Source organism: Xyrauchen texanus, chromosome 20, assembly GCF_025860055.1.
Source record: "Xyrauchen texanus isolate HMW12.3.18 chromosome 20, RBS_HiC_50CHRs, whole genome shotgun sequence".
In the NCBI taxonomy this organism is placed as follows: Eukaryota; Metazoa; Chordata; class Actinopteri; order Cypriniformes; family Catostomidae; genus Xyrauchen; species Xyrauchen texanus.
Genome location: NC_068295.1, coordinates 9637204 through 9662650, shown reverse-complemented (window position 1 = coordinate 9662650; position 25447 = coordinate 9637204). Strand labels below are relative to the sequence as shown.

The 25447-nt window shown below is 38.9% G+C and overlaps 1 protein-coding gene across 1 annotated transcript in view; it reads right to left on the bottom strand.

Moving 5' to 3' along the window:
• LOC127661130 (lysosomal cobalamin transport escort protein LMBD1-like) overlaps positions 1-25447 on the bottom strand; it is a 146326-nt gene that overhangs the window by 60221 nt on the left and 60658 nt on the right. Inside the window, exons 7-9 of the mRNA XM_052151709.1 lie at positions 20836-20909; positions 8475-8600; positions 5370-5522 (exon numbers count right to left, since the gene is read on the bottom strand). Of these exons, the coding sequence (XP_052007669.1) occupies positions 5370-5522; positions 8475-8600; positions 20836-20909 (353 nt within the window). The remainder of the gene's footprint in view (positions 1-5369; positions 5523-8474; positions 8601-20835; positions 20910-25447) is intronic.

The window sequence follows — 25447 nt, the reverse complement described above, 5'->3', positions numbered from 1 at the left end:
TTAGTGTGTGGTATGATTTTACCAAAATATGCTTTTTGTTTATTTAAGGGATGGATGGATGGATGGATGGATGGATGGATGGATGGATGGATGGATGGATGGACGGATGGATGGATGGACAGATGGATGGATGGACAGACGGATGGATGGACGGACAGATGGATGCATGGACGGACAGACAGACGGATGTATGGACGGACAGACAGACGGATGGATGGACGGACAGATGGATGGATGGATGGATGGATGGACAGATGGATGGATGGATGGACGGACATCCATCCATCCATCCATCCATCCGCATACCTACCGGTCTATTTTTCTATCAATCAATATTATTTGATAGCTTATAAAACAAAATAAGTTCTACAGAATACTAAAATGGATGATTGAACCATAATGCAAAATCTGTTTTATGCTATAATTAACTAGCAATGTTTAGACCAAGAAATGCTAACACAAACTCTTGTTGTTTAAAAATAACCGCAAAATCAAGTGACATTTGCATTGGACGCATTTTCCTCAAGAACAATTTGACAGATTGGTAATTGCAGCGAGAACATAGATTTGTAAATGAGCGTGAATCTGCCTTGGAGACATACTATAACTAATTCAAAAGAATGACTGCACGTTATTAGTGATGATAGAAATTAGGATTTGTGGTTAAAAACACAGCTGGGGCTAATCTAAAATATATTCAAAATTGATGTTCCAAGCTGTTGCTATAATAACAATAATATACATTTACTGTTATGGCTGCAATAACTGTGACAATCAGAGCTTTAACTTTTCAAAAAGGAGAACATAAAATAATAACAAAAATTACAGCATCAAGCAATTCATTATTCAACATCCCTTCAGCTACACAACAACACCTCAGCCATCAATATGTAGCATAAACATAAATACCCCAAATCATGTCTGGCTGTTTCAAGTCGCTTTAGGACAGTACCTACATGAGGTTGCATGTCAGACATAGGTTATATGTTTGAAATGATCTTTCCATGCTCTTGTTTCCCTTAGAGAGGAGTAAACTCAACACCTGCTGGACCAGAAAAGAGTTAGCAAGTGTGGAAGTCATTTCTGTGGAAATGTGTGACAAAAAGTAGAAACTGTAAGTTTTTTTAAAGTCTATGGTAGTCTTGAGTATTTACACTGTTTTTTAAGGAATTTAACAAACATTATCCTAAAATATGGTAAAATGTCATTGCTAGCACACTTGCAATACTGACAAAAGGCACCCAGAGTGGATACATGGTTTAGTTTTCCCCTTTTCCAAATTTTAAATAAATCTTAAAGGAATATTCTGAGTTTTATGCATACTAAGCTCAATTAACAGCATTTGTGGCATAATGTTGATTTCCACAAAAAAATTATTTAAACTTGTGCACTTACAATGGAAGTGAATGGGGCCAGTCCATAAACATTACATTAAAAACACACTGTTTCAAAATTATAGCCACAAGATATAATCTTATATGTGTAAACGGTTTTAGTGTGAAAAACTCGCTTACTAACCTTGTGTAGAGTAATATGCAATATTACAACATCATTGCCATGTCAACGAGACCATGTAATCCCAGTATTATATATTACATATAAGGTTAGTGATTTTATCACACTAAAATCATGTAAAATTATATAATGTGTGTTGAAGCGTTTATGGACTGGCACCATTTACTACCACTGTAAATTCCTCACTGTAATATATATATATAAAAACAAGGGATGAGTCAAAATTATTTTGTGGTAATCAACATGACACAAATGCTGTTGAGTATTGAACCTGGAACATTCCTGCAGAATTGCTAAATTATGTGTCAGCCTTCATTCCCAAATTAAAATGTTTTACATTAGTAAAGACATCTGTATATGCTTCAGGGTAAATACATGTTAATAATTTACCATTAATTTGTTTATGTATTTATTCAGGTCATGGTAGAGGCAAAAGTGGCTAAAGTGCCCATTATTAAATTGAATATGTAGTAAAAACATTTCAGTTCGCTTATACAGTAATAATGTTATCATTTGTAATCAAATTTAGCTTTTCAGGTTATATTTGTGTTAAGCTGTGATAAGTGGTTGTCATAGTTTGATTCACAATCTTCGCAGTTTTAATCAAGTTACGGTGTAATTTAATGATTCCTTTCAGGGAAAAATGGCTATATAAAATACTTTGGTCACACCCAATTCCAGCCCAGGTAAGAATAATATCAATTAAATATTGACCACTTTACGAATACATTTAGAAAATATTTTGCTGTTTACGGTGTCGTGCCGAATTCTGACTCCTAGTCCTGTAATGGTGGGCTTTAGGGATAGGGACCAATGACTCACTATTATGGTTAGGGTTAGTGGTGGATGTAGGTGTGGGCTATAGGGATAGTGACCAATCAGGTAAAACAGTAAGAATCTGGCGGGGAGTATGATTTCGGCACAAAAACAGAAATCTCCAATTCATTCTTATATGTTTGCTAAAGCTTGTGTGTGTAAACAACAGTAACCAAGCAGGGCGAAGCTTTAACTCTACCAAGTACACTGTCTGAAAGTGTATTATGGAAGAGATGTTTTTAAATCCTTCTAATGATAAGGAAACCTTTGTAGGTCTCACACTCATACAGGTTTAATAAACAGGTTAATTTTTATTTTATAATTAGGCTGGCGACCACCTGCCGCATTCGTCAAACCCAGGCTGGCTAGATCTTCATTTGTTAACCTTCTGATCCAGCTACATCATGTATGGAACTGCGTTCTCACTGCCTGCCCCTTTACTACCACCATTTCCTGCTCATCAGACCCAAAATACACATACGGTTACAGGCAAATGACCCCTATGTCGACTATACTGTATGTAATGTATGCAATATAGATCCAATGAACTCATTATTTCTGACACAAGGGGAAGAACCACATGCAATTTGAGTGATAAGTGTTGTGTTTAATCTACTCAGAGCTCATTAAAATACCTAAGCACCTCCAATACGCCACTTTCAATTTTCCGAACCAATTTCCACTGCAGATGAAATAGTAAACACAATAATTAAAATTTATCAAACTTAATCAATCAATCTGAAACAGAATTTAGGTCAATTAACCTGCTCTCTTAACGGAATCAATCTCATCTGCCAGTTCCACATTAGAGGGTAATAGAAATGTGTGTGCGATCTATTAGTCTGTGCTGACAGCTGAATTTCTCTAAACTCATCAGCAGGGTCTTACACGTCACAGATCGCCCCAGTAGACCACCCTTGCACCAGTTAACAATCCACCCACACTGGGACTCACTTTTCAGACAAACTGCGGCCATGTGACTCCATTACGTGGTGGTTTTGCCTCTCACATGAGTGTTTCCTGCGACCAATGAAACGTGTTAAATATCAGCACACATGTTGTGTTAGAGTTGTGTTAATGCTGCCTATGGATGCAGCATTTAAGATTTTGGCTAATGGTTATGAAAGTACAATGCTTAACCTGTGCACTAAAAAACAATTAGTCAGGCAAATCAAAGACATTGAAACAAGTCATCCGCAAAGATATAAATGCTTTATTGCTACAGGCTGGACTCAAATGCTTCGCTAAAGAAAGCGTGGTGTTCACTGAACAATCATGGCAGTGTAAACGAGGCTGAGTAACTGACGAAGAGAGAGAGAGGCAACTGGCAGACATATTTCTTACAGTATGTGTTTCCCCTGCAGCTCTAGTGGGGAAATTAGTAAATATCAAGTCTAGTTTAGGTATAAATAGAGTCTGGAGTCTATCACTGGTGTGCCATGTCTGGCCCACTAAAGATGGAATTGAGGAACCTATACCGTGCATAGCCTGCTGGGAGAATAGATGATGTGAAGAATCTGAGAAACAGCAAATGAGAGGAAGACAACAGTAGTTTTGAAGAAAGACTAAACTTGCAGAGTAGAACAGAGACATTTGCGATGTTTGTGACATTTAGAGATATCCTGTGTTTTACTGAAATTTACAAAGGGTTCAAAAGTCTGAGACCAATACTGAAAATGCTTCTAGATTTGGCAGTATTTTATAATTTATAACAAACTTTTTTTTTTTAATTACTCAGTATTTGGTGTGTCCCAATTTTGCTATAATGACAACATGCACTCGAACTGGCATGAATTCCACATGTTTCTTGACTGTCTCAGAAAAATTTGTTTTCATGCAAATAAGTCATAATGTTTGTAAAACGTTACATCAAAGTCACCATGAAAATGTATTAAATTCACACCTCCCCTTTGCTAGACCTCAACACAGCATGTTGACAGTAGTGGAACAATTAACTAGGGAACAGATGATGACTGAGGAGTATAAAAATGTATAAATAAATAAAATTGAATATACTGTAGATGGTTATTAAGGGTTATATAATTAGGACTAAACTTAGGATTCTATAAACCTTATCCATGTAAATTGCACTTTATTGCACAACTGCAGAAGTTGTATATTATGGTTAATACTGCAAAAACTAGACTAACTTCATTACAAAAATAATGATGCATCTGCAACCCATTTTACTTTAGTTTTGTGACATTTAACAGAATTTTCAACAAGAAAAAAATTTATGTAAAATGTTGTGATTTATCAATCAGGAATTGATTGGATCATGAACAGTGGGCATTCCATACCAGAAGAGGACTACCTGCCTGAAACACTGGCTGCAATTCCTACTGTAGCCTAAAACAAGGTCTAAATAAATATTTGCCTATTGGTTAACTAATCAACCAATAGCCCATCTTGCCAATTTGACAGAAGTGTCAGTGTGTAGGAAAATAATAGTTTATGATTTTAAGACCATCTTTCCTAGCATTGGGATTGTTAGGAAGTACAGTGGCATGCAAACATTTGGGCACCCCTGATCAGAATTTCTGTTGCTGTGAATATTTAAGCAAGAAAAAATTGCCTGATTTCCAAAAGGCATACATTTAAAGATGACACATATCTTTAATATTTTAAGCATTTTTACTTTTTTATATTCATCTTTTACAGTTTCAAAATGACAAAAAAGGAAAAGGGCCCGAAGCATAAGTATATAATTGTGTGACATCATAAACTTATATTCAATAAATAGTCTTTTTGGTTTGGTGAGGATGTTTTGTGATTACATTTACAGTATGTTTTCATAGTACATAGAAAAAAAAAATTATGTTAATAATATATATATATATATATTTATTTATTAAGAGATTAGGGGGGAAACAGATTTTTCATTATATGAACAAACTCTCAGAATGACTGTGCACAAAAATTACTTTATGAAGAAATTCTGAGGACCGACATTGTTGACAGTCCGAAAGAGCTGTGAAAACTTCAGAGGGGATGTAGAGAGAATCAATAAAGTGATTATGAGCTGAAACTCAACAAACCTTCACAGGGCGCAGGGCAGTGCCCACTTTATTACAGCAGTTCCTCTCTGCAATCTCTAGGTGACGGCCTTTGCGATGGAGCACTTGAAGTTTGGCTTCAAGATCCAGGAGGTTCCTCCTGTCTCTCATAGATAGAGGACGCCCATCTGCAGACTGCACAGAGAGAAAGGTTATTTTTGGAAATTACAATTTGTCCCTAACACTCTGTCTACACCGGACGTGAGCGGCGCATCACGTCAAAAGCATATCTTTCCCATCAATCAATGATGCTGTCTACACTGGAAGTGTTCATGCAGGGTGTTGCGGAGCATTGTGTAGTGCCGACAGAAAACAGATGCCCTGTTCTATTGCTGACGCACTGCAAAGCTAATCCAGGCACTTTATTTTTACTGTTTGTCTGAAATAAACCAAATATCATAAACTCAGCAAAAAATTAAACATCCCTTTTTCAGGACACTGTATTTTAAATATAATTTTGTAAAAATCCAAATTACTTTACAGATCTTTATTGTAAAGATTTAAACATTGTTTTCCATGCTTGTTCAATGACCCATAAACAATTAATGAACATGCACCTCTGGAATGGTCATTAAGAATCTAACAGCTTACAGACGGTATTAAGGTCACAGTTATAAAAACTTAAGACACTAAAGAGACCTTTCTACTGACTCTGAAAAACACCAAAAGAAAGATGCCCTGGGTCCCTGTTCATTTGCGTGAACGTGCCTTATGCATGCTGCATGGAGACATGAGGACTGCAGATGTGGCCAGGGCAATAAATGGCAATGTCCGTACTGTGAGATGCCCAAGATAGCGCTACAGGGTGACAGGAAGGACAGCTTATCGTCCTCACAGTGGCAGACCACGAGTAACAACACCTGCACAGGATCGGTACATCCGATTATCACACCTGTGGGACAGGTACAGGATGGCAACAACAACTGCCCGAGTTACACCAGGGATGCACAATCCCTCCATCAGTGCTCAGACTGTCCACAATAGGCTGAGAGAGGTTGGACTGAGGGCTTGTAGGCCTGTTGTAAGGCAGGTCCTTACCAGACATCACCGGCAACCCACCTTCGCTGGACCAGACAGGACTGGCAAAAAGTGCTCTTCACTGATGAGTCACGGTTTTGTCTCACCAGATGTGATGGTTGGACTCGAGTTTATCGTCAAAGGAATGAGCGTTACATTGAGGATTATACCCTGGAGCGGGATCTATTTGGAGGTGGAGGGTCTGTCATGGTCTGGGGCAGTGTGGATGGAAATACGTAAATCATTGGACTGAGCTTGTTGTCATTGCAGGCAATCTCACCCCTGTGCATTACAGGGAAGACATCCTCGTCTCTCATGTGGTACCCTTCCTGCAGGCTTACCCTAACATGACCCTCCAGCATGACAATGCCACCAGCCATACTGCTCATTCTGTGCGGGATTTCCTGCAAGACAGGAATGTCAGTGTTCTGCCATGGCCATAGAAGAGCCCGGATCTCAATCCTTTTGAGCACGTCTGGGACCTGTTGGGATCGGAGGGTGAGGGCTTGGGCCATTCCCCCCAGAAATGTCCAGGAACTTGCAAGTGCCTTGGTGGAAGAGTGGGGTAACATCTCTCAGCAAGAACTGGCAAATCTGGTGCAGTCCATGAGGAGATGCACTGCAGTACTTAATGCAGCTGGTGGCCTAAACAGATACTGACTGGTACTTTTGATTTTTATTATGTTCATACAAATATTTACATATGTTAAGTTTGCTGAAAATAAAAGCAGTTGAAAGTGAGAGGATGTTTATTTTGGCAGAATTTATAAGTCATTTTCTGTCATTCATATTATTCATCACCTATTTAAATAAATTCTGACTGATGCATTAAAGCCAACTCATGATGTTCCGGTCTCTGGTCAACTAATTTAAATACTTTTGTTTCTAACCACATGTGTACACTGGTTTAGCAACAATAAAATTTCAACAATAATTCTATAATAAGTAAATATTTAAACCAGTGTATCACCGTTATGATACAAGACATTCAATGTTTTAACAGTTGCTGAAGTTTCCTTGAGCTCACACCATATTGGTCCGTGCTGTCTGTGCGTCCTTATATTCGCTTCGCCACTTTCATTATTTTGTGCATAGTCCACATTCTATTTGACAATGTATGATGCGTTTCAAATGTTTACCCATATCAAAATATAACATTAAGTGTATTTTGCTCACAGTCCCTTAGCTTCTGCTCAAATAAATGTGCATTTGCATAAAGGGACAGTAAAACAAATCCTTAAAACTCATGTTGTTCCAAACCCACCTGACTTGATTTCTACCATGGAACAAACAAGGAGATATTAGGCATTATCTAGAATATTATATTAGAATATCAGCCTTTGTCAACATTACGTTTTATTGTAAGGAAAAAGATGCAATGAAAGTAAAATATGACTGAGGCTGTCATCCCTAACATCTCATTTTGTGATCATTAGAAAGTCATACAGGTTTGCAACAACATAAGTACCACTGCAAGTACCACCAGAGATAGATCACCTAAAAATGAAAATTCTCTCATCGTTTACTCTACGCCATCCCAAATGTGTATACTTTCTTTCTTCTACTGAAGAGAAATGAATATATTTAGAAGAATAACTTTAGGTCTATACAATGCAGGTGAATTGTGGCCAGAAATCTGAAGGTCCAAATAGCATAAAGTAATGAATAAGACTCCAGTTGTTAAATCCATAATTTTAAAAGTGATATAATAAGTGCGGGTGAGAAACAGATATTTGTTATTTTTTACAATAAATATCCATCCACTTGAATTGAAAGGACCAACAGAGATGAAATATTCTTCTAAAAATCTTTTTGTGTGTTCGGCAGAAAAAAGAAAGTCATACACATCTGGGATGGCATGAGGGTGAGTAAATGATGAGAGAATTTTCATTTTGGGGAAAACTATCTCTTTAACATGTTTAGGTGGTACTTCGAGGTTCTGACTTGAATCAAAGGTAGTACTTGTCCTGAAAAGTTTGAGAACCACAGCTCTAATAGACCTAATACATCCTAAATAAAGCAAGCAGGGCAAAGCTGATCTGAATTCATTTCACACACATACACACAGACCTTGGCTTTGAGCTTGTCTATTTGGTTCTCCACCTCTTCCGTGTCCTCTGTGTTCTCCAGGCGCTCATACAGGATGCTGCGTGTGCCTCTCATCAGGTTTAGTGGCAGGACGGACATTCCGTATGCCTGTCGGAGAGCGTGAGAGCGTTAAACACCAATTATACACCATTAGCAGTCATCAGGTAAAGTGACATTAGAATTCCACCAAGAGTTCCATCAATCTGTCCTCAGTACCATGCAAAGAAATGTGTAATAATATGTCAGAGTGATGCAGGGGAGCTAAATCCATACATTATTGCACTTGACAAAAGAGAGCTTTCTAAATGGGATTATTCAGACCCTGCTGAATCCATGTATGCATTTTTTTTGTAAGGAGTGTGAAGAGGAAGAGATGAAAGAGAGAAAAGTGTGTGAGTTTTTGCATGCAGCAACCATTTTGTGAAGAGACGCGTGCTTTGATTTGCTGAAACCCACAGACTAACAGTGCCCCCATGTGATTACACTTGACTGGAACACATACAGTGTCTCCTAAAGAGTTCTGGCTTTGCAGTTACATCCACCCTGTTTTGTATATATATGGTTTAGTGTTTTAAAATGTTCTAATTAAAATTAAAATATAATATATTACAATAAATGATCATTATTGCAAAGGAGATGATGATAGTGATTTAAGTTTCATGAACCTTAAAGGGGACCTATTATGCAAAATTAACTTTTACATGGTGTTTGTACATAAATGTGAGTTGGCAGTGTGTGTACTTAACCACCCTACAATGTTAAAAGTCCACCCACTCCTCTTTCTTATATTTCTATTAATCAAAACAGTGTGTCAAATGAATGGTTTTCGTTTCTGCTCTAAAGTGACGTCACGTGAGAGCAAGCCTCGCCCACGACTGGTGTACGTAAATCTCTCTCTCTCTCTCTCTCTCTCTCTCTCTCTCTCTCTCTCTCTCTCTCTCGCACTGCAACCTCCAGACAGCCTTCATCCCTCTCGGAGGCTTGATTAGCCTGATTAGGGGCCGGGTGTGCAGTATCACAACCCAGCCCCGTCCTCCCTCGTTCTCTCGGGCCGGGGAGCCCCCGGCATGACGTACACCCCACCCACCCTTTCCCTGGGGAGGGGCATGCCTTCTGGACTGTCTGCCGGCAAGTCATCCCCATCTACCTGGATGAGGGAGGGGACAAGGGGAGGGAAACAAATAAAAAAAAAAGAGTGGCACCTACACACCGTAACGGCACTCATGCCAAGTAAACAAAACATTTTATATAGAGAGGGAAAGGCCAACACGGAGCGGCAGTGGAAGAGTGAGCAACATCCTCCGGCGGATGACCGCGGCTGCTCTGTTGGGGTGGATGGTATTGGCTAGGACTCTACTACGGCGCATCCCTCCTCCTTCCCGGGTTTCCAGTGTAAAGGGATTAATGGAAAGGAGGCGGCGAGAACTGGCTTGACATTATAAATAATAGTTTCATATAAAACTGAACCAAAAGACAAACACACACACACACACACACACAGGTGTCAGACAGCTGTCCGTAAATCTCTCTCTCTCTTGCAATGCAGCATCCAGTCAGCCTTTATCCCTCTCGGAGGCTTGATTAGCCTGATTAGGGGCCGGGTGTGCGGAATCACCCCCCCCCCCACCTCCCACAAACACTGAGATACCGTAGACTATGTCAGTTCGAACCAGTCTGGCCATTCTCTGTTGACCTCTTTCATCAACAACGTATTTCCATCCACAGAACTACCCCTCACTGGATGTTCTTGTTTTTGGCACCATTCGGAGTAAATTTTAGAGACAGTTGTACGTGAAAATGCAAGGAGATCAGCAGTTATAGAAATACTCAAACCAGCCCATCTGGCACCAACAATCATGCCACGGTCCAAATCACTGAGATCACACTTTTCCCCATTCTGATGGTTGATGTGAGCATTTAATGCACTGCAGCTACATGATTGGCTGATTAGATAATCGCATGATGATTGTTGGTGCCAGATGGGTGTGTGTGATATGATATATATATATATATATATATATATATATATATATATATATATATACAGGTGAATCTCGAAAAAATAGAATATTGTGCAAAAGTTCATTAATTTCAGTAATTCAACTTAAAAGGTGAAACTAATATATTATATAGACTCATTACAAGCAAAGTAAGATATTTCAAGCCTTTATTTGATATAATTTTGATGATTATGGCTTACAGCTTATGAAAACCCCAAATTCAGAATCTCAGAAAATTAGAATATTGTGAAAAGGTTCAGTATTGTAGGCTCAAAGTGTCACACTCTAATCAGCTAAACACCTGCAAAGGGTTCCTGAGCCTTTAAATGGTCTCTCAGTCTGGTTCAGTTGAATTCACAATCATGGGGAAGACTGCTGACCTGACAGTTGTGCAGAAAACCATCATTGACACCCTCCACAAGGAGGGAAAGCCTCAAAAGGTAATTGCAAAAGAAGTTGGATGTTCTCAAAGTGCTGTATCAAAGCACATTAATAGAAAGTTAAGTGGAAGGGAAAAGTGTGGAAGAAAAAGGTGCACAAGCAGCAGGGATGACTGTAGCCTGGAGAGGATTGTCAGGAAAAGGCCATTCAAATGTGTGGGGAGCATCACAAGGAGTGGACTGAGGCTGGAGTTACTGCATCAAGAGCCACCACACACAGACGGGTCCTGGACATGGGCTTCAAATGTCAAATGTCTTACCTGGGCTAAAGAAAAAGAACTGGTCTGTTGCTCAGTGGTCCAAAGTCCTCTTTTCTGATGAGAGCAAATTTTGCATCTCATTTGGAAACCAAGGTCCCAGAGTCTGGAGGAAGAATGGAGAGGCACACAATCCAAGATGCTTGAAGTCCAGTGTGAAGTTTCCACAGTCTGTGTTGGTTTGGGGAGCCATGTCATCGGCTGGTGTTGGTCCACTGTGCTTTATTAAGTCCAGAGTCAACGCAGCCGTCTACCGGGACATTTTAGAGCACTTCATGCTTCCTTCAGCAGACAAGCTTTATGGAGATGCTGACTTCATTTTCCAGCAGGACTTGGCACCTGCCCACACTGCCAAAAGTACCAAAACCTGGTTCAATGACCATGGTATTACTGTGCTTGATTGGCCAGCAAACTCGCCTGACCTGAACCCCATAGAGAATCTATGGGGCATTGCCAAGAGAAAGATGAGAGACATGAGACCAAATAATGCAGAAGAGCTGAAGGCCGCTATTGAAGCATCTTGGTCTTCCATAACACCTCAGCAGTGCCACAGGCTGATACCATCCATGCCACGCTGCATTGAGGCAGTAATTAATGCAAAAGGGGCCCAAACCAAGTACTGAGTACATATGCATGATTATACTTTTCAGAGGGCCGACATTTCTGTATTTAAAATCCTTTTTTTTTCTTGATTTCACGTAATATGCTAATTTTCTGAGATTCTGAATTTGGGGTTTTCATAAGCTGTAAGCCATAATCATCAAAATTATATCAAATAAAGGCTTGAAATATCTTACTTTGCTTGTAATGAGTCTATATAATATATTAGTTTCACCTTTTAAGTTGAATTACTGAAATTAATGAACTTTTGCACGATATTCTAATTTTTCGAGTTTCACCTGTATATATATATCGATATATATATATATATATATATATATATATATATATATATATATACACACACACACACACATTTTCTCTGTCTTGTGCAGCGTGCAGAGAATGGTGGGGGTCAGAAGCCCGCTAGCCTTCTCATTGTAGGCTTTGTGAACTTTAATTAAAAATGAAGACCATCTTCAATACTCTCCTGGTGGCAAATCAATACAGGCAGGGAATAAAAGAGACAAGAGTGTGCGCACACACATACACTTTGCCTACCTCTGAAAAAACACATGCACCCACGCTAGCGGGGTTCTGCCATTTTAAAAAACTTTCATATCAGAATGCAGACAAAAGTCAGCAGCACAATAAGATCTTTGTGAGGTGGCTAAAACACTGGTGACCTTTTTATCTGAACATTGCTTTGAAAACAGTGAAACTGACGTGCTGAAGTGTGGGATTTCTGCGCCACTAGAGGCACCCAACAAAATTGCAAAAACATTTCTAACTGCCACTTTCATCAAACTGGTTTAAAAGTACATTAACTTGTATGAAAAAGAAAAAAGTTTAAATCTGTTCATTTTAATAAAAATCAACCCCATCAACATGGTCGTGTCTAGATGGTAACCTTCCGGTTACCTAAACTCTTGTCAGACCCACGTGCAATGTTCAAACACTGCATTTATTGTGTTTTTTTGGAGTCCTACAAGAACCCTACACCCACCCCTACCTCTAAACCCAACCCTAACATTAACCCTACCACTAAATCTAACCTTAAACCCGACCTTAGTAACAGTGATTAAAACACTCGTGAGAATTAGGCTGCGAGGGTGTTACCTTACAGACACAGCCCTCAAACATTGGTTTCAAACTGGTTTCCGGAACATTCCCTTCACTTGCCATTGGTTGAACAAACAGATAGCTCTGCCCCAAACTCACACGATTGTTTGAGTCAATGTAGTTGTGTCTGTCTCGTCGGGATGCTCAAATAAGCAGAGCAATGTTTTGATAGCACCCCAGAGCTACAATGATTACACTTATCAGGGAAGTCAACCTACTAATTGTTTACTTATAGTTTTCTCTGCAAATTAAGACAGGAAGAAAGGAAGTATTTTTACATTTAAAAAATACTTCAGGGAAGTCAACCTACGAATGATTTACTAATAGATTTCACAGCAAATTAAGTCAGGATTAAAAAATGCTTTAAACCATGCTGTTTGTGAACGTCAGGAAGCATTACAGTGCAAGTTGCAGAAGAGAGAAGCCAACGCAGGCTGCACTATTCTTAGTGTCTGCTTGAGACTGCTGCCATGGGCCATGTCACCCCCTGCTATGAATCGCGAGGCTCTAATGGCCGTACCATGTCCCGAATTCAAAGCAGTCTCCTCATAAAAGAGGAACCTGTCCTGCATCCCTGGTGAGATGTGCTCGTTCAGTCTCCTCTTCATCCTTTGCCTCCTCTTTCCCCATTTTCCCTACCCTCCTCGCCCCTGCAGTCCGTCAAGAATGAGAAAAATAAAAGAGACTCTCAAAACCAAAAACAGGTGTGTTTGTGCTGATTGGAAAAGAAGACCTGAGGCAGGAGAGAGAGGGAGTATGAGAGTTTGAGAAGGCGGGCAAAAAGATAAAGACAGAGAGAGGAAGGAGAGATAGGAGATGAAGGGATTGCAGTTTTCAGCTGGGAGATAAGAGGAGAGAGGAATGAAAGTAGGGTTAGGAGAAAGAAAGTGGAGGCGTTCACCCCCTTACACAATTATGCTTTTGTTCAACAGTCTGCATTGGAGACTATTGAATTTGTGTGTGCAGGTGCTATTTTAAGAGGGGTAGGAAGTTGTTCCACAAATCTATGAATGTTTTTTGACTTTCTGAATACTTTTCAATTGAAATGCTGAGATATTGGCCAATCGGGTTAATCGGACGATATCTAGCTATTTTGAGATTATCCACACTGGCTGATTACCATTTCTACTTGGCCAATGTCTGCAGTCATAAAACCTGGAAGAGAATTGGCGTTTTCGAGCAATGGGTTTTCTCTGGAATTTCTAAAATGTTTTTTGAATGACGAGTTTTGATTATGAGCAAAAAAAAACTAGTTAACATTACTTGGAGAGACTTTCCCATTTTGTTCTACAACTTACACTCACCGGCCACTTTATTAGGTACACCTGTACATCTACTTATTTATGCGATTATCTAATCAGCCAATCGTGTGGCAACAGCGTAATGTACAATATCAAGCAGATATGGGTCAGGAGCTTCAGTTAACATCATTCACATCAACCATCAGAATGAGGGAAAAAATTTATCTCAGTGATTTAGACCGTGGCATGATTGTTGGTTCCAACTGTGGAATCTCCTGGGATTTTCATACACAACAGCCTCTAGAGTGTATAGAGATTGGTGTGAAAAACAAAAAAACATCCAATAAGTGGCATTTCTGTGGTGAAAACGGCTTGGAAAGTTAGGAAAATGGCCAGACTGGTCCAAGCTGACAGGAAGTTGACAGCTCACTGTGAACATAGAGATGGTACTTAGTCACATTTCATCTCAGGTGGATGTCCTTACTGCTTTCTGTCTCCCAAGATTGGCGCTCAACCACGCCCTAACCTCCACAATAAGTTGCTATTAAATTGCTGTACAAGGACTGCAACAGTTGTTCGAGGAATTACATTATTTGTCAACCATGTAAAGTCAACATGATCACAGAGGTCGTCATGTTGTTTGTGAGAGTTCCAGAACTTTAGGATCAGCCACATTTACTGACTAACTGTCAGATATTTTTGCACCGGCTCCAACGTGTTTATCTTCATTTGTGGTGCTACTAGAAGTTGCATTTTACTCTAACATTACATTTGTACACCAATGATGGTTAGGTTTAAGGATTATGTTGGGGGGTTCAACAATAATGAAGTGAATTTTATAACCAGTGCATCCACAAAAGCTTACATGGACCATTAAACCATCAAAAGATAAATCCTTTATTAACTTTTTTTAAATAATATTTTTCTCAATATCCACAATAATAATAAGCCTTAATGAGGTAAGGGCATTAAGTCAGTCTTACTCTGTTGCTTACACTTAAGCTGTGGACTGTTCAGGGGCTGTATTCTAAACATTTGTAGAATTTTATTGATCCTGATCCTTTATTGATCTTGATACTGAATCAAGTGTTCTTACACCAAAACAATCAGAATGTATTTTTACACTACCAACCTCCACCTTCTTTGACACCTAGAATAAAACAGGCTGTTGCTACCTTACATTTAAGACTTCAATTTGTATATAATGTATGCTATGATTGGCCCACCTCTTGGCGTAGATCACACTTGAGTTCAATGGATCAATAATTGGATTGGGAAATGATATAGGCTGGATTCGAATACTGTTTTTCATGAATTAGCCCCTATAGTGGAGTAACCATAGAAATTCTATTCACACTGCAATTTACTAACACTTAGCTTCTATTTCACAAAAAATAACTTGTGTCAAGTAAAGAAATGGAGTTATTGGACATGTTGAGTGTGTACCACCCTGACCCGACTCAAATGATCACTATCCAATGAGGAAACACAGTGAATTGGACTGACCCTAAAATCAAGCACTGAGCTGAGAGTGATTGCATGATGCCTGGGACATCAGCAACTGTCTGTCAACTCTAAAAGCACAGATGTATAGAGTACAGCCTACAATGAGGAATGGTCTTTTGCCAGATGGTCTCTCAATGTTTCTTCTGTCCCTTTCGTCTTTAAATTAAATACAAATATGTTATACTGTGGATAATTAGGGGCTAATTCTATTTGCTGTTGCTTTGCCAATATAGCACTGTCAATTTACCCCGTGCCAGGCAGGTGTGGTGCACATCACATTAGGGAGAAAAATGTCTAGGTCACTTACATTACACATCACTTACCAACTAAAATAATAATAAATATATATATATATATATATATATATATATATATATATATATATATATATATATATTTAAATTGATCATTCCAATATATATATAAATATATCTATTTATTGATTTGTGGGATTTGTTGTGAAGTGTCCCCTCCGATGCATCCAAGATGGTGAGTGGGATGTAGGAGCCTTCTCGCAGGTAATTTCTGCGATTAAATCAGCGGAAATTAATGTAGTCACCATCTCCCTGGGAATCAGCATTTTGTGCAGCATATTTAGGCTCCAGGGCTGAAAGTCAGGATGCCAGCTAGACTTTTAAATCACCACACTGAGTCTCGAAGCCCAGAGACTAAGACAGTCCACGATGTCCAAACTACTGAAGCACAGTAACTGGCTCAGACTTGTGAGGTCAGGAACTGCAATGAGCAAAACGGGGCTTGATGAAGTGTACAGCACACTTTTGCACCTCATAACTTTGAGGGTGATAAAGGCTTCTAGAAATGGCATCTTCAAGCAGAAAAAAAGAAGCATCAAAAAGCCTATACACGTGTCGCACAGAGAACTCATCAATTGATAAACACGTATGAGGTCATGATGAGTTCAAGGTGAAATATGAAAGTTTAAAATAAAGTGGTATAGAGCACATTTTACATTTACTATACAGTGTATGATGTATGTTAGTAGTCGCCATAATTTAAATTCTCTAGCAGAAACTTCAAAAGTAGTGCACAAATGCTTGAATTCAGAGTTATGAGGATAAAAAAAGAGAGTAAAAGGCATAGTTCAGGAGACAAAAAGATTGTTTCAAGGTGTTTTTTTGTCTGCTTTCTTCTAGAAGGAGAACTCCTGCGTTTTCCTGAATAAGTGTTTCAAACCAAAACAGCTTGAACTAATCAACCAACCAAACAACTTTTGGAATTGCATGCATAAGAACAGTTGAACTTCACAAAGCAAGGCTAAAACTCCCAGCATAATTGTTTTTATGAGCTGGCTATCCATGCATTGGACAGGTAAGTTAGCTTCGCCTACTTTGACCATATGGCACTTCAGAGGCTTATTAACAAGCTAGGGGCTCCTGTTTGTGTGCACTTAGGTTGAATATTAATTTCCCAGTAGCTCAGCAAAGTGTGGTGTTCAGCCAAAAATAAAAGGAGGTTTGAATTGCTTGCTTTAGCATTTATAGTTGAAGCGCAGCCGGCCGTGGTGTTGTTATTACGCGTTTACATCGCGGCCAGTTGTTTGAATTAAGAGCAAGTGGCCACCTTGGCTCAAAGTGCAGTAATAAATTAACCTGCCAACTCCTGGACAACACCACTACCGCATAAGGTGCCCATCACTTAGATTCCATTAGGTTAATCATGCATAATAATACCTACAGCCCTGTATGATAAATCACCTATCGCCCCTGGAAACTTGTGGAAGATGGGATTAGTGGCGAAAGAGGTTAAAGTGATGGGGGAGAGGTTCTGTTCTATTAGCAGGGCTGTTGTTGACTTAAGGCCGATTCCTACTTCTGTGATAGGTCCGCATAGCAACCACAGACCTTCCTCCAGGATGATTAAAAATATATCAAAGATAGCTTTGCAATTTCTCTTTGCAAGATTTTTTAAAGATCTATCATCATGCCACATATTTGGGCTTGTTCTAATCAGGAGCATCTGCTTTTTTATATTATGTTTATGTTTCATATCATTACACATGAAAAATGTGTAACAAAACCCCATGTTTACATCTTTATATGCAACTACAATATTGTGCAAAAGGCACATTAGATGTTTCACTAAAACATCTGTCTTAAGATGGTTATTTTATGTCTTCAGTGTCAATAAGAAATATCCATTTTATTTTATTTTTTCCATTTGCAAATAAAATAGAAGTAAAAAAATAAATAAAAAGGAGACCTGATACAGATGGTATGGCTTCCACAGAGCACAGACCTAAACATCATCACGTCAGTCTAAGATTACTTGAATAGACCAAAGTAATTGAGCCTATATAAAACTGTAGTAAGTTCTCCAATATGCCTGGAAAAACCTGCCAACAACCATAAAAAAACAAGGAATACATACATATGACAAGGAATGTATACATATATATATATACACACACATTCACCGACCACTTTGTTAGGTACTTATTTTGTGACAGATTCACTAAGAATGAATTGCACCTGCTAAAACTGGAGTTTTAGCGCCCGATTCACTAAAGAAACTATGCAGATCAGCGCAATTCTGATCTTGCGGTCCATTTCTGAGCACAATATAACTGAGGATGCCACAGACAACCGTATTTGACCCACCCTGCCAGGACTGAACAGCATCACTTTGATACAGACACCTGGATCATCTCTTAAACATGCAGAATGTGCACTTGATGACAATGCGCATCTGGATATTTGCCATGTTATAACACTTTTCAACATCATTCATTACTGTTGAAATTATCGGTTGAATATGTTCACAAACATCTCTTTTAAACTAAAGTAATTTTGCTGCCTACTTTCATTTGGCAATAATAGCATGATGTAAATTACGCACAGAGTTTTGTGAATGAAGCGCAATCTTTAATGAGCCTAATTTACATAGAAAGGATGTCTGTTTGCACAGAATGGAATGACAATAACTTCTTTTAAATATTGAAGACAGCGCAATTTCATCACTGACTGCACCACTAAACGTGATTGCGGGTGGTTAGTGAATAAGACACAGGCATTTGTGCTGAAATACCATACGCAAAAGCGGTGCGACTGTTTAGTGAATCTGCCTCATAGAGTATGAATAGGCCTTAAGGGAGGGAAGCAGACAATAACAGAGAAAGTGAATAAAGAAAGGCAAGAAAAAGCCCAAGCGAGGAAACCCAGGGATGTCATGGTTTCTGCCAAGGAATGTTTGATTGACTCAAAGTCATCGAACCACAACAGAGAATATCAAAAGCACTCTAATAGTCTCTCTTTCTCTGCAAGCAATCTTCAAGCTTCTGACAACAGGAGGTCAGAGAGGAGTGCATTACCATCCTCAGCTTTATAGCTCTTTAGCTTTCAACACCTTGAAAGCACCTGTTAGGTACGATTACAATTCTTACTTACCAAGATCGCTACAGGATTCTCAGTACAGTTTTTTTACAGTATTTGACAAAAAGGTAATTTGGTAATTTGTCCAAAGGTTTGCCTACAGCCTATTAGCTTTAGTTTTTTTTTCAACCTGCAAGGTTTTCTACCTCGTTCGCTTTCTCCATTCCCTGATAAAAGGGCATAAGAGATGTTCATAGCCTGGTTACCCATGACAGTGGCAATGAAAAATGGATGACATTAACAAGTGTTTCACAGTACAACCAATTTATCTTATCTTAATAAAACAGCTACAGTATGTTGAAGAAATCAAAATAAGGCCATTTATTAATGGTCTTGAGGCTCAGATATATAAATAGGCGCAAGATAACAGGGCATATACATCATGCCGATATCTCTGGCACACGTCCACACACATCGGTAAGAAATGACAGCATGTCATTTTGAGCGATTGCAGGCCAAAACGCAAGAATCACAAAACATGTCTTACATTGAGGGGCCACTTCATCATTCAGAATGACTAAAATCAAAGAAGGTTTCCATACAGGTGGTTTTCTATCATACAAAAGACCCACATGTGAAGACAACCTGGACTCCACTATCAAAGTTACCTAAAAACAACCAGAATGATTCAAGCTGAAGTATTTAACTTTCTGAGTGTTAAAATACTTCTATCCCAGCTTAATGTGCAGAGACAACTATAAGTAAGCCATTCATAGGTTAATTTGTGAAGGTAAAAAATGAAGGTCTCTGTGGTGTGATAAACATTCCTGTGTTTGTTCTAAGCGACCTACTTTGTTCTAAGAGACCCACCCCAACAACATTACTCAACCAATGGTATGAGTTTTGACTATCTGACTGTGTGAACAACTGCAGATGAGAGCAGGGCAGGACAGGGAAGAGAAATCGGCCCGGGATTTCACATGGCAACTGGCCCAACTATTGAGCGGGGGGGAGCCAAATGTTGTTGAGCAGGGGGTTACTGGAAGAGAGAACCAGCTAAAACACATTTATCAGTTTCTACTAGCACAAGACTCCTGACCTAGATTTAGTTACTGTCACACTCTTTAGCCTGATGTAAGCAATGTTTCTATTATATTTTGGTTGGATTGTGATAGTTTTAGCAAAAATATATATTATAGTACAACAACAATTGTAGTTATTCAGCCTATTTACTTGTTGATTATCTGTAGGACTGCATTTAGTTTCCATATGTCACAAAGAAGCATGTGTGATCAGTATCTGGTGAATATGACCATAAACAAGTCCAATTAAACAAGGCTTTCTTAAAGCTGATGCAGGTAACTTTTCAATGTTAAAATACTTTCTCCTATCCCAACTAAATCAACAGAAACAACTATAAATAAGACTTTCATGCAATGAGTCCCCCCAAAAAGTCTAAACAATGTGACTCTGTGGTTGTCATTGCTGTTTGTTTGTGCATTCTGTCTCAACCAGTGACGTGACTTTGGGGCAGAACTACAAGTTTTGTTGGCAAATACCAAATGGGGGAAATGTTCAAGAAAAGTCATTTGCAGTCATTATTTTTATGATTTCAGTTGGTGGCAAAGAAATCACACACTTCAACTTTAAAGAGACAAAGAGATTTAAAATGTGCTTAGGTCAACAACATTGATGGACTGAGGCTGGATAGAAACATTCCTGTTTTACCTAGAAGCTCTTTCCTGCAACAGTGCTGAGAAGTCTCTTCGTACCACCCCTGTGAGTGCATGCAAATCAATGGGGCACAAGTAACCACCCACCATTATCAATTCTCTGTTGGCCACTCACCGTGTATGTGATCACTGCCAGCATGCCAATCAAGGTGAGCGTGCTGATGGAGAACGACAGGGCGGCCAGGCCATCTGCAAAGAAAGATAGAGGGGAAATTTATTTATGACATGGGCCAAATGCAGAGCTCTGTTAAGTTTTGGTCATTCGCCAGATATTCAGAACAGTTCTTGCCCCCAGGGAAATGTCAAAATAAATCTCATCTCATCTACTCTCCTTTCCCTGTATCATTTCTCTCAACTTCCTCTTACTGTGACATAGTTACAGCTGAAAGTTCAGCTTTTGCCCTCTTAAATTAATAGTCACAATGACATGTCAAATATGAGGATGTTCAGTAATGTTCTTCATTAAAAGCGAATGCTTTCATATTCTGGATTTGTGGACTGACATCATGTATACTCTTTAATGAATTTTGGGGTTGTCATGTGACCAAATTTCAGATACCAACACCATTGAAATTTCAAACTCTTGATACCTTAAAATTGAAGATACAGAAAGCAAAAGTTTGTTCTGAACCAGCTAAAAGGATATTAAGACATCTTCAACCCTTATGGAGTTATAGGAACTCAAACTTAATCTAACTTACAAACAAATAACACAAATCTTTTGGATCCTTTTTGGACTCGCACCACTGGCATACCAGCATTCAAGCAGGTTTCTTGAACAATAAGGGATGCTGAACTCAACTGATTTGCCTATCTCTGTGCAATCATGGTGCTTGTTTTCCCTACAGTTTTGTTCAAAGTCATTTTTACCTCCCTCTACAAAATAATGGGTTACTCAGTAAATATTGATCAGTGGCATTTAAAATGTTGGCTTTCATCATCATTTATGTTAATCTTTCTTTAGAAAAAAATATTCGGAACAATTCTTCCGGGGACGTTTCTAAACTTTGGTTGATTTGGCATAGATTAACAAAGTATTAATCAATGAAGTAGGCCTGAATATAATTTTTTTTCAAGTAATTATACAAGTAAACAATCAGTAATAAAATAAACAAATTAACAGAATAAAAAAATAAAACAATAGAATAAAGCTACAAACATTTCTTGAAGATTTTCAAAGATGTCACATCAGTGTAGTTAAAGTATTCAATTAAGCATAAAATAAATCCAGTATTCATTGTAAATTAAACTAAATAAATTATTACATTACAAAACAATACCAAAAGCAGTGACTGTCCCAAACAGAGGATAATCCAACATGCATTTATTAAGCTATCATCACCTACAACAGTTATGACCATAAAAAATCCTAACCAAGTAATATTAACCATGGTTCTAAAAAAGTTTTTTAGACATGTACAATAATGGTATCATGGTATTCTTGGAAGTACCTTGGTACGTGGAATTTCAGTACCATGTTATATATCAAAGTACCACGGTATTACTATTTGATATCACCACGGCACTATATAGTCCCACCAGAATACTTCTTTTCAGAGTTATTTTTATTTTATTTCAGTACCGACTTGGTACCAAAGTGCTTTTTGACATCCCAAGTGGTGCATTTTGGGAGACAGCGGTCCTCAAAATACAGAGTAGTATGGCAAAGAAATAAAGAAAGGAAGGAAGGACTAAAAGAAAGAATGAAAAGAAACAAGTGAAAAGAGGAGAGGGCAAAATGCCAGCTGTAAGATAGAAGGCCAGCTGAGGCAGATTTAAGGGAAGTGACCGCCATCACACTCCCTGTTACGATCCCACCTGTCAAAGGGAGCAAGTGAGTGGAGTACACACACACAACTTGCATGATTCCTCTTTCCTTTGGTTCTAAGCTACAGCCCAATGGAGCAGAGCATAGCATACTGGCAAGCCCTGTGCCCAAAAAGCCCCCTTATGCCTGCGGCCCACCTCAATTCAATGCAACCTACTGTTCTCTGTTTATTTTCCTCAGGAAATATTTTACATCACTCAGAAAACTACTTCTTTTCATTTTGTTGAACCACATGAAGTCTGAAAACTGTTAGCGGCACCACCCACCATGTTCCATACACAAAAAGCCCCAAGACACTAAAGCCGAGGAGACGAAATGAAGATGATTACACTACTGCTTCCTAATGTAGCAAACGGAAAAAGAGAATAAAAAGAAGAGCCGCTTTGATGTGTGATTGCTGAAATGAGCATTTACATCTGAATAGGTGTTTCCCTTTGAGAGTTTCCTGCTTATGTTAAGTGGCGAAGGCGTGATGCTGAAGACAATGGCGTTTGGGTTCGGCGTAGAAAGCAGCTCTGTTTATGAACTCCTCACAATGAAGGGGGACCTGCATTTTTCCCTCGCTTCCCTGAAAGACTTTCGGGGGATTGAGCAGAAAATATATTGTGTATTATCAGTTGTGGCTCCACAGCTCCTGTAGCGCCTGATTCCTCAGCATGCGGAGAGAGTGGAGGTCCTTATCTCGGCAAGCATGGAGCACCTCAAGCTTACGTGTGCGTAGAAGACTGCTGCCACTGAGAAGTGTTTATTAAAAAGCTCTTAGCTGTACTATTCACAACACGAGCTTGCCATGATATTCTCGTAGAGAAAGAGACCAGCACGCTAAAGCAAACCAGCTTACTGTATTGTGGATTTCAGAAAAAGATGAAGACACCTTTCAACAAATTTCAGAAAAAACTATAGAACAAAAGTGATGGGCAAAATGTAGCCAACAAAGTCACTGGTAGGGCACCTGCACACTAGAGTTTACTTCACGTCAAATAATTATGTAAATTAATTGATGTCATTGGGAATAGTGTATCACTAGGCTGTAAAGGAAAATGCAACACACGAAAAAATCTTAAATCTGACACAGCAGCCATCTCTTGACCAACGAGAAGGCCCAGGTGTGCATTTAGAAATCCTATACGCTAAATTCCTTGATTTCAAAATGAACTGACTTTTTCCCCCAAACAGATCTAACATCTTCCTATGTTAGATCTGTAAAACACTCCATAGCATTATTTAGCTTAAAATATCTATAGCACTACAGTACATCAGACTAGCTCCAGCTCAATGAAGCTCCAGGATATGAAGTCACACTCAAGGGCTTCTGGTTTTAATAAATCACAAATAGCAAATAATATTGTATTTAAAATGTTGCCTCACTTGCCTGCAACAATACAAACATGTAGCGTTGAATTATGTATTCTTTGTAGTGACCCAAAAGGTCAGTGTTTGACATTTCAATCATCTATTGGTCTTCTCGTCACTTGAGTTTGCAGGTCAGAGCAAAACTGGAACGTTTGTGCACAGAAGAATGGGCAATATCTCTGACTGAGCTTGCGCTTCTGGGGTCCTGCATTCGAGTGTGTTTGAATGGAAGCAAATAGAGCGTGAAGTGTAGTGTGACCGCATCTTAACTTAAAAACACGTCTCGAGATCTCTATATTTTGTTTAATTCCATTGAGCTCTGCCTAACTGTTTTTTTTTTTAACTCAACAGCCGTGGTCTCTTATCTAGCACACAGGGTCAGGTTATTCATTTTACCCATAGAGTGGCCATGAGGAGCAAAGTACCACGACCATCAACTGAAGACAATGAGACACTCGACCCATCAGCCTCAAACTCTGCTGCAGATTGTGACAAACAAGCCTACTTCTGCTGGTCCTTTTTCAGTTTTTTTCCCCCAGCAAATAATTTTTGCTTGATTTCTATTCATTAGGCCAGGCTGGCTGGAGAAGGGGCAATGACAGCTCTAAGACCCCCTCAGAGGAATTAGGCTCAGTCTGAAAGAGTGGCAGACTCACTACGGCTATTATTGGATTAGGTTGGGTTCTTTGGTTGCTCCATTCCTGCCAGATTTAGGGTCTTCAAGGGAGGGTGAAGCAAAAGTCACAACCCTGCCTAACCAAGGAACTTCTCCAAAAGAACACCAAAATGTTGGAAACTTACACTTGCCTTCTTGATGGAAAAAATACTGTTGCACAAAAATTGGTTTGTAAGAGAAGAAAAGGAGACGTGTCTTGTTATGTGGAGTGGTGGTGGCGTAGTGGGCTAAGCGCATAACTTGTAATCAGAAGGTCGCTGGTTCCATCCCCACAGCCACCACCATTGTGTCCTTGAGCAAGGCACTTAACTCCAGGTTGCTTCAGGGGGATTGTCCCTGTAATAAGGGCTCTGTAAGTCGCTTTGTATAAAAGCGTATGCCAAATGCATAAATGTAAATGTAAATGTAAATGTGACCTTCAAATGAACTTTCAGAATATGAAAAGGATGGAAAGGCTCTAGAGAACACTGACGCAAAAACGTTCAGACACAACTACTTGGATTGCAATTTTTAGGGTTTCAAAAAAAAAAGAGATTTCCCTGATAAACAATTGTTAAAGCTAATGTCTAAATATTGATGAATGGATGGACTTATAAATATATGTAATTATATATTCATCATAAATAACTACTGGCTTGACCAACACAATACACTATGCTGTAATCAGTCAAGAAATTATTCAGATTGGATAGACATGTTGTATCTTATGTTGAAATAATATCCTCAGCATCATAGATGCTTTAGATCTTTCTTTTTCGTTTTTAATTACGATTCTTCACTGATTAAATTGTAAGCAGCAAATCAAAGACAATCAATACATCCTTATAATTGATAGTTCTCCTGAAAAATGCAATTCTGTCATTTACTCAC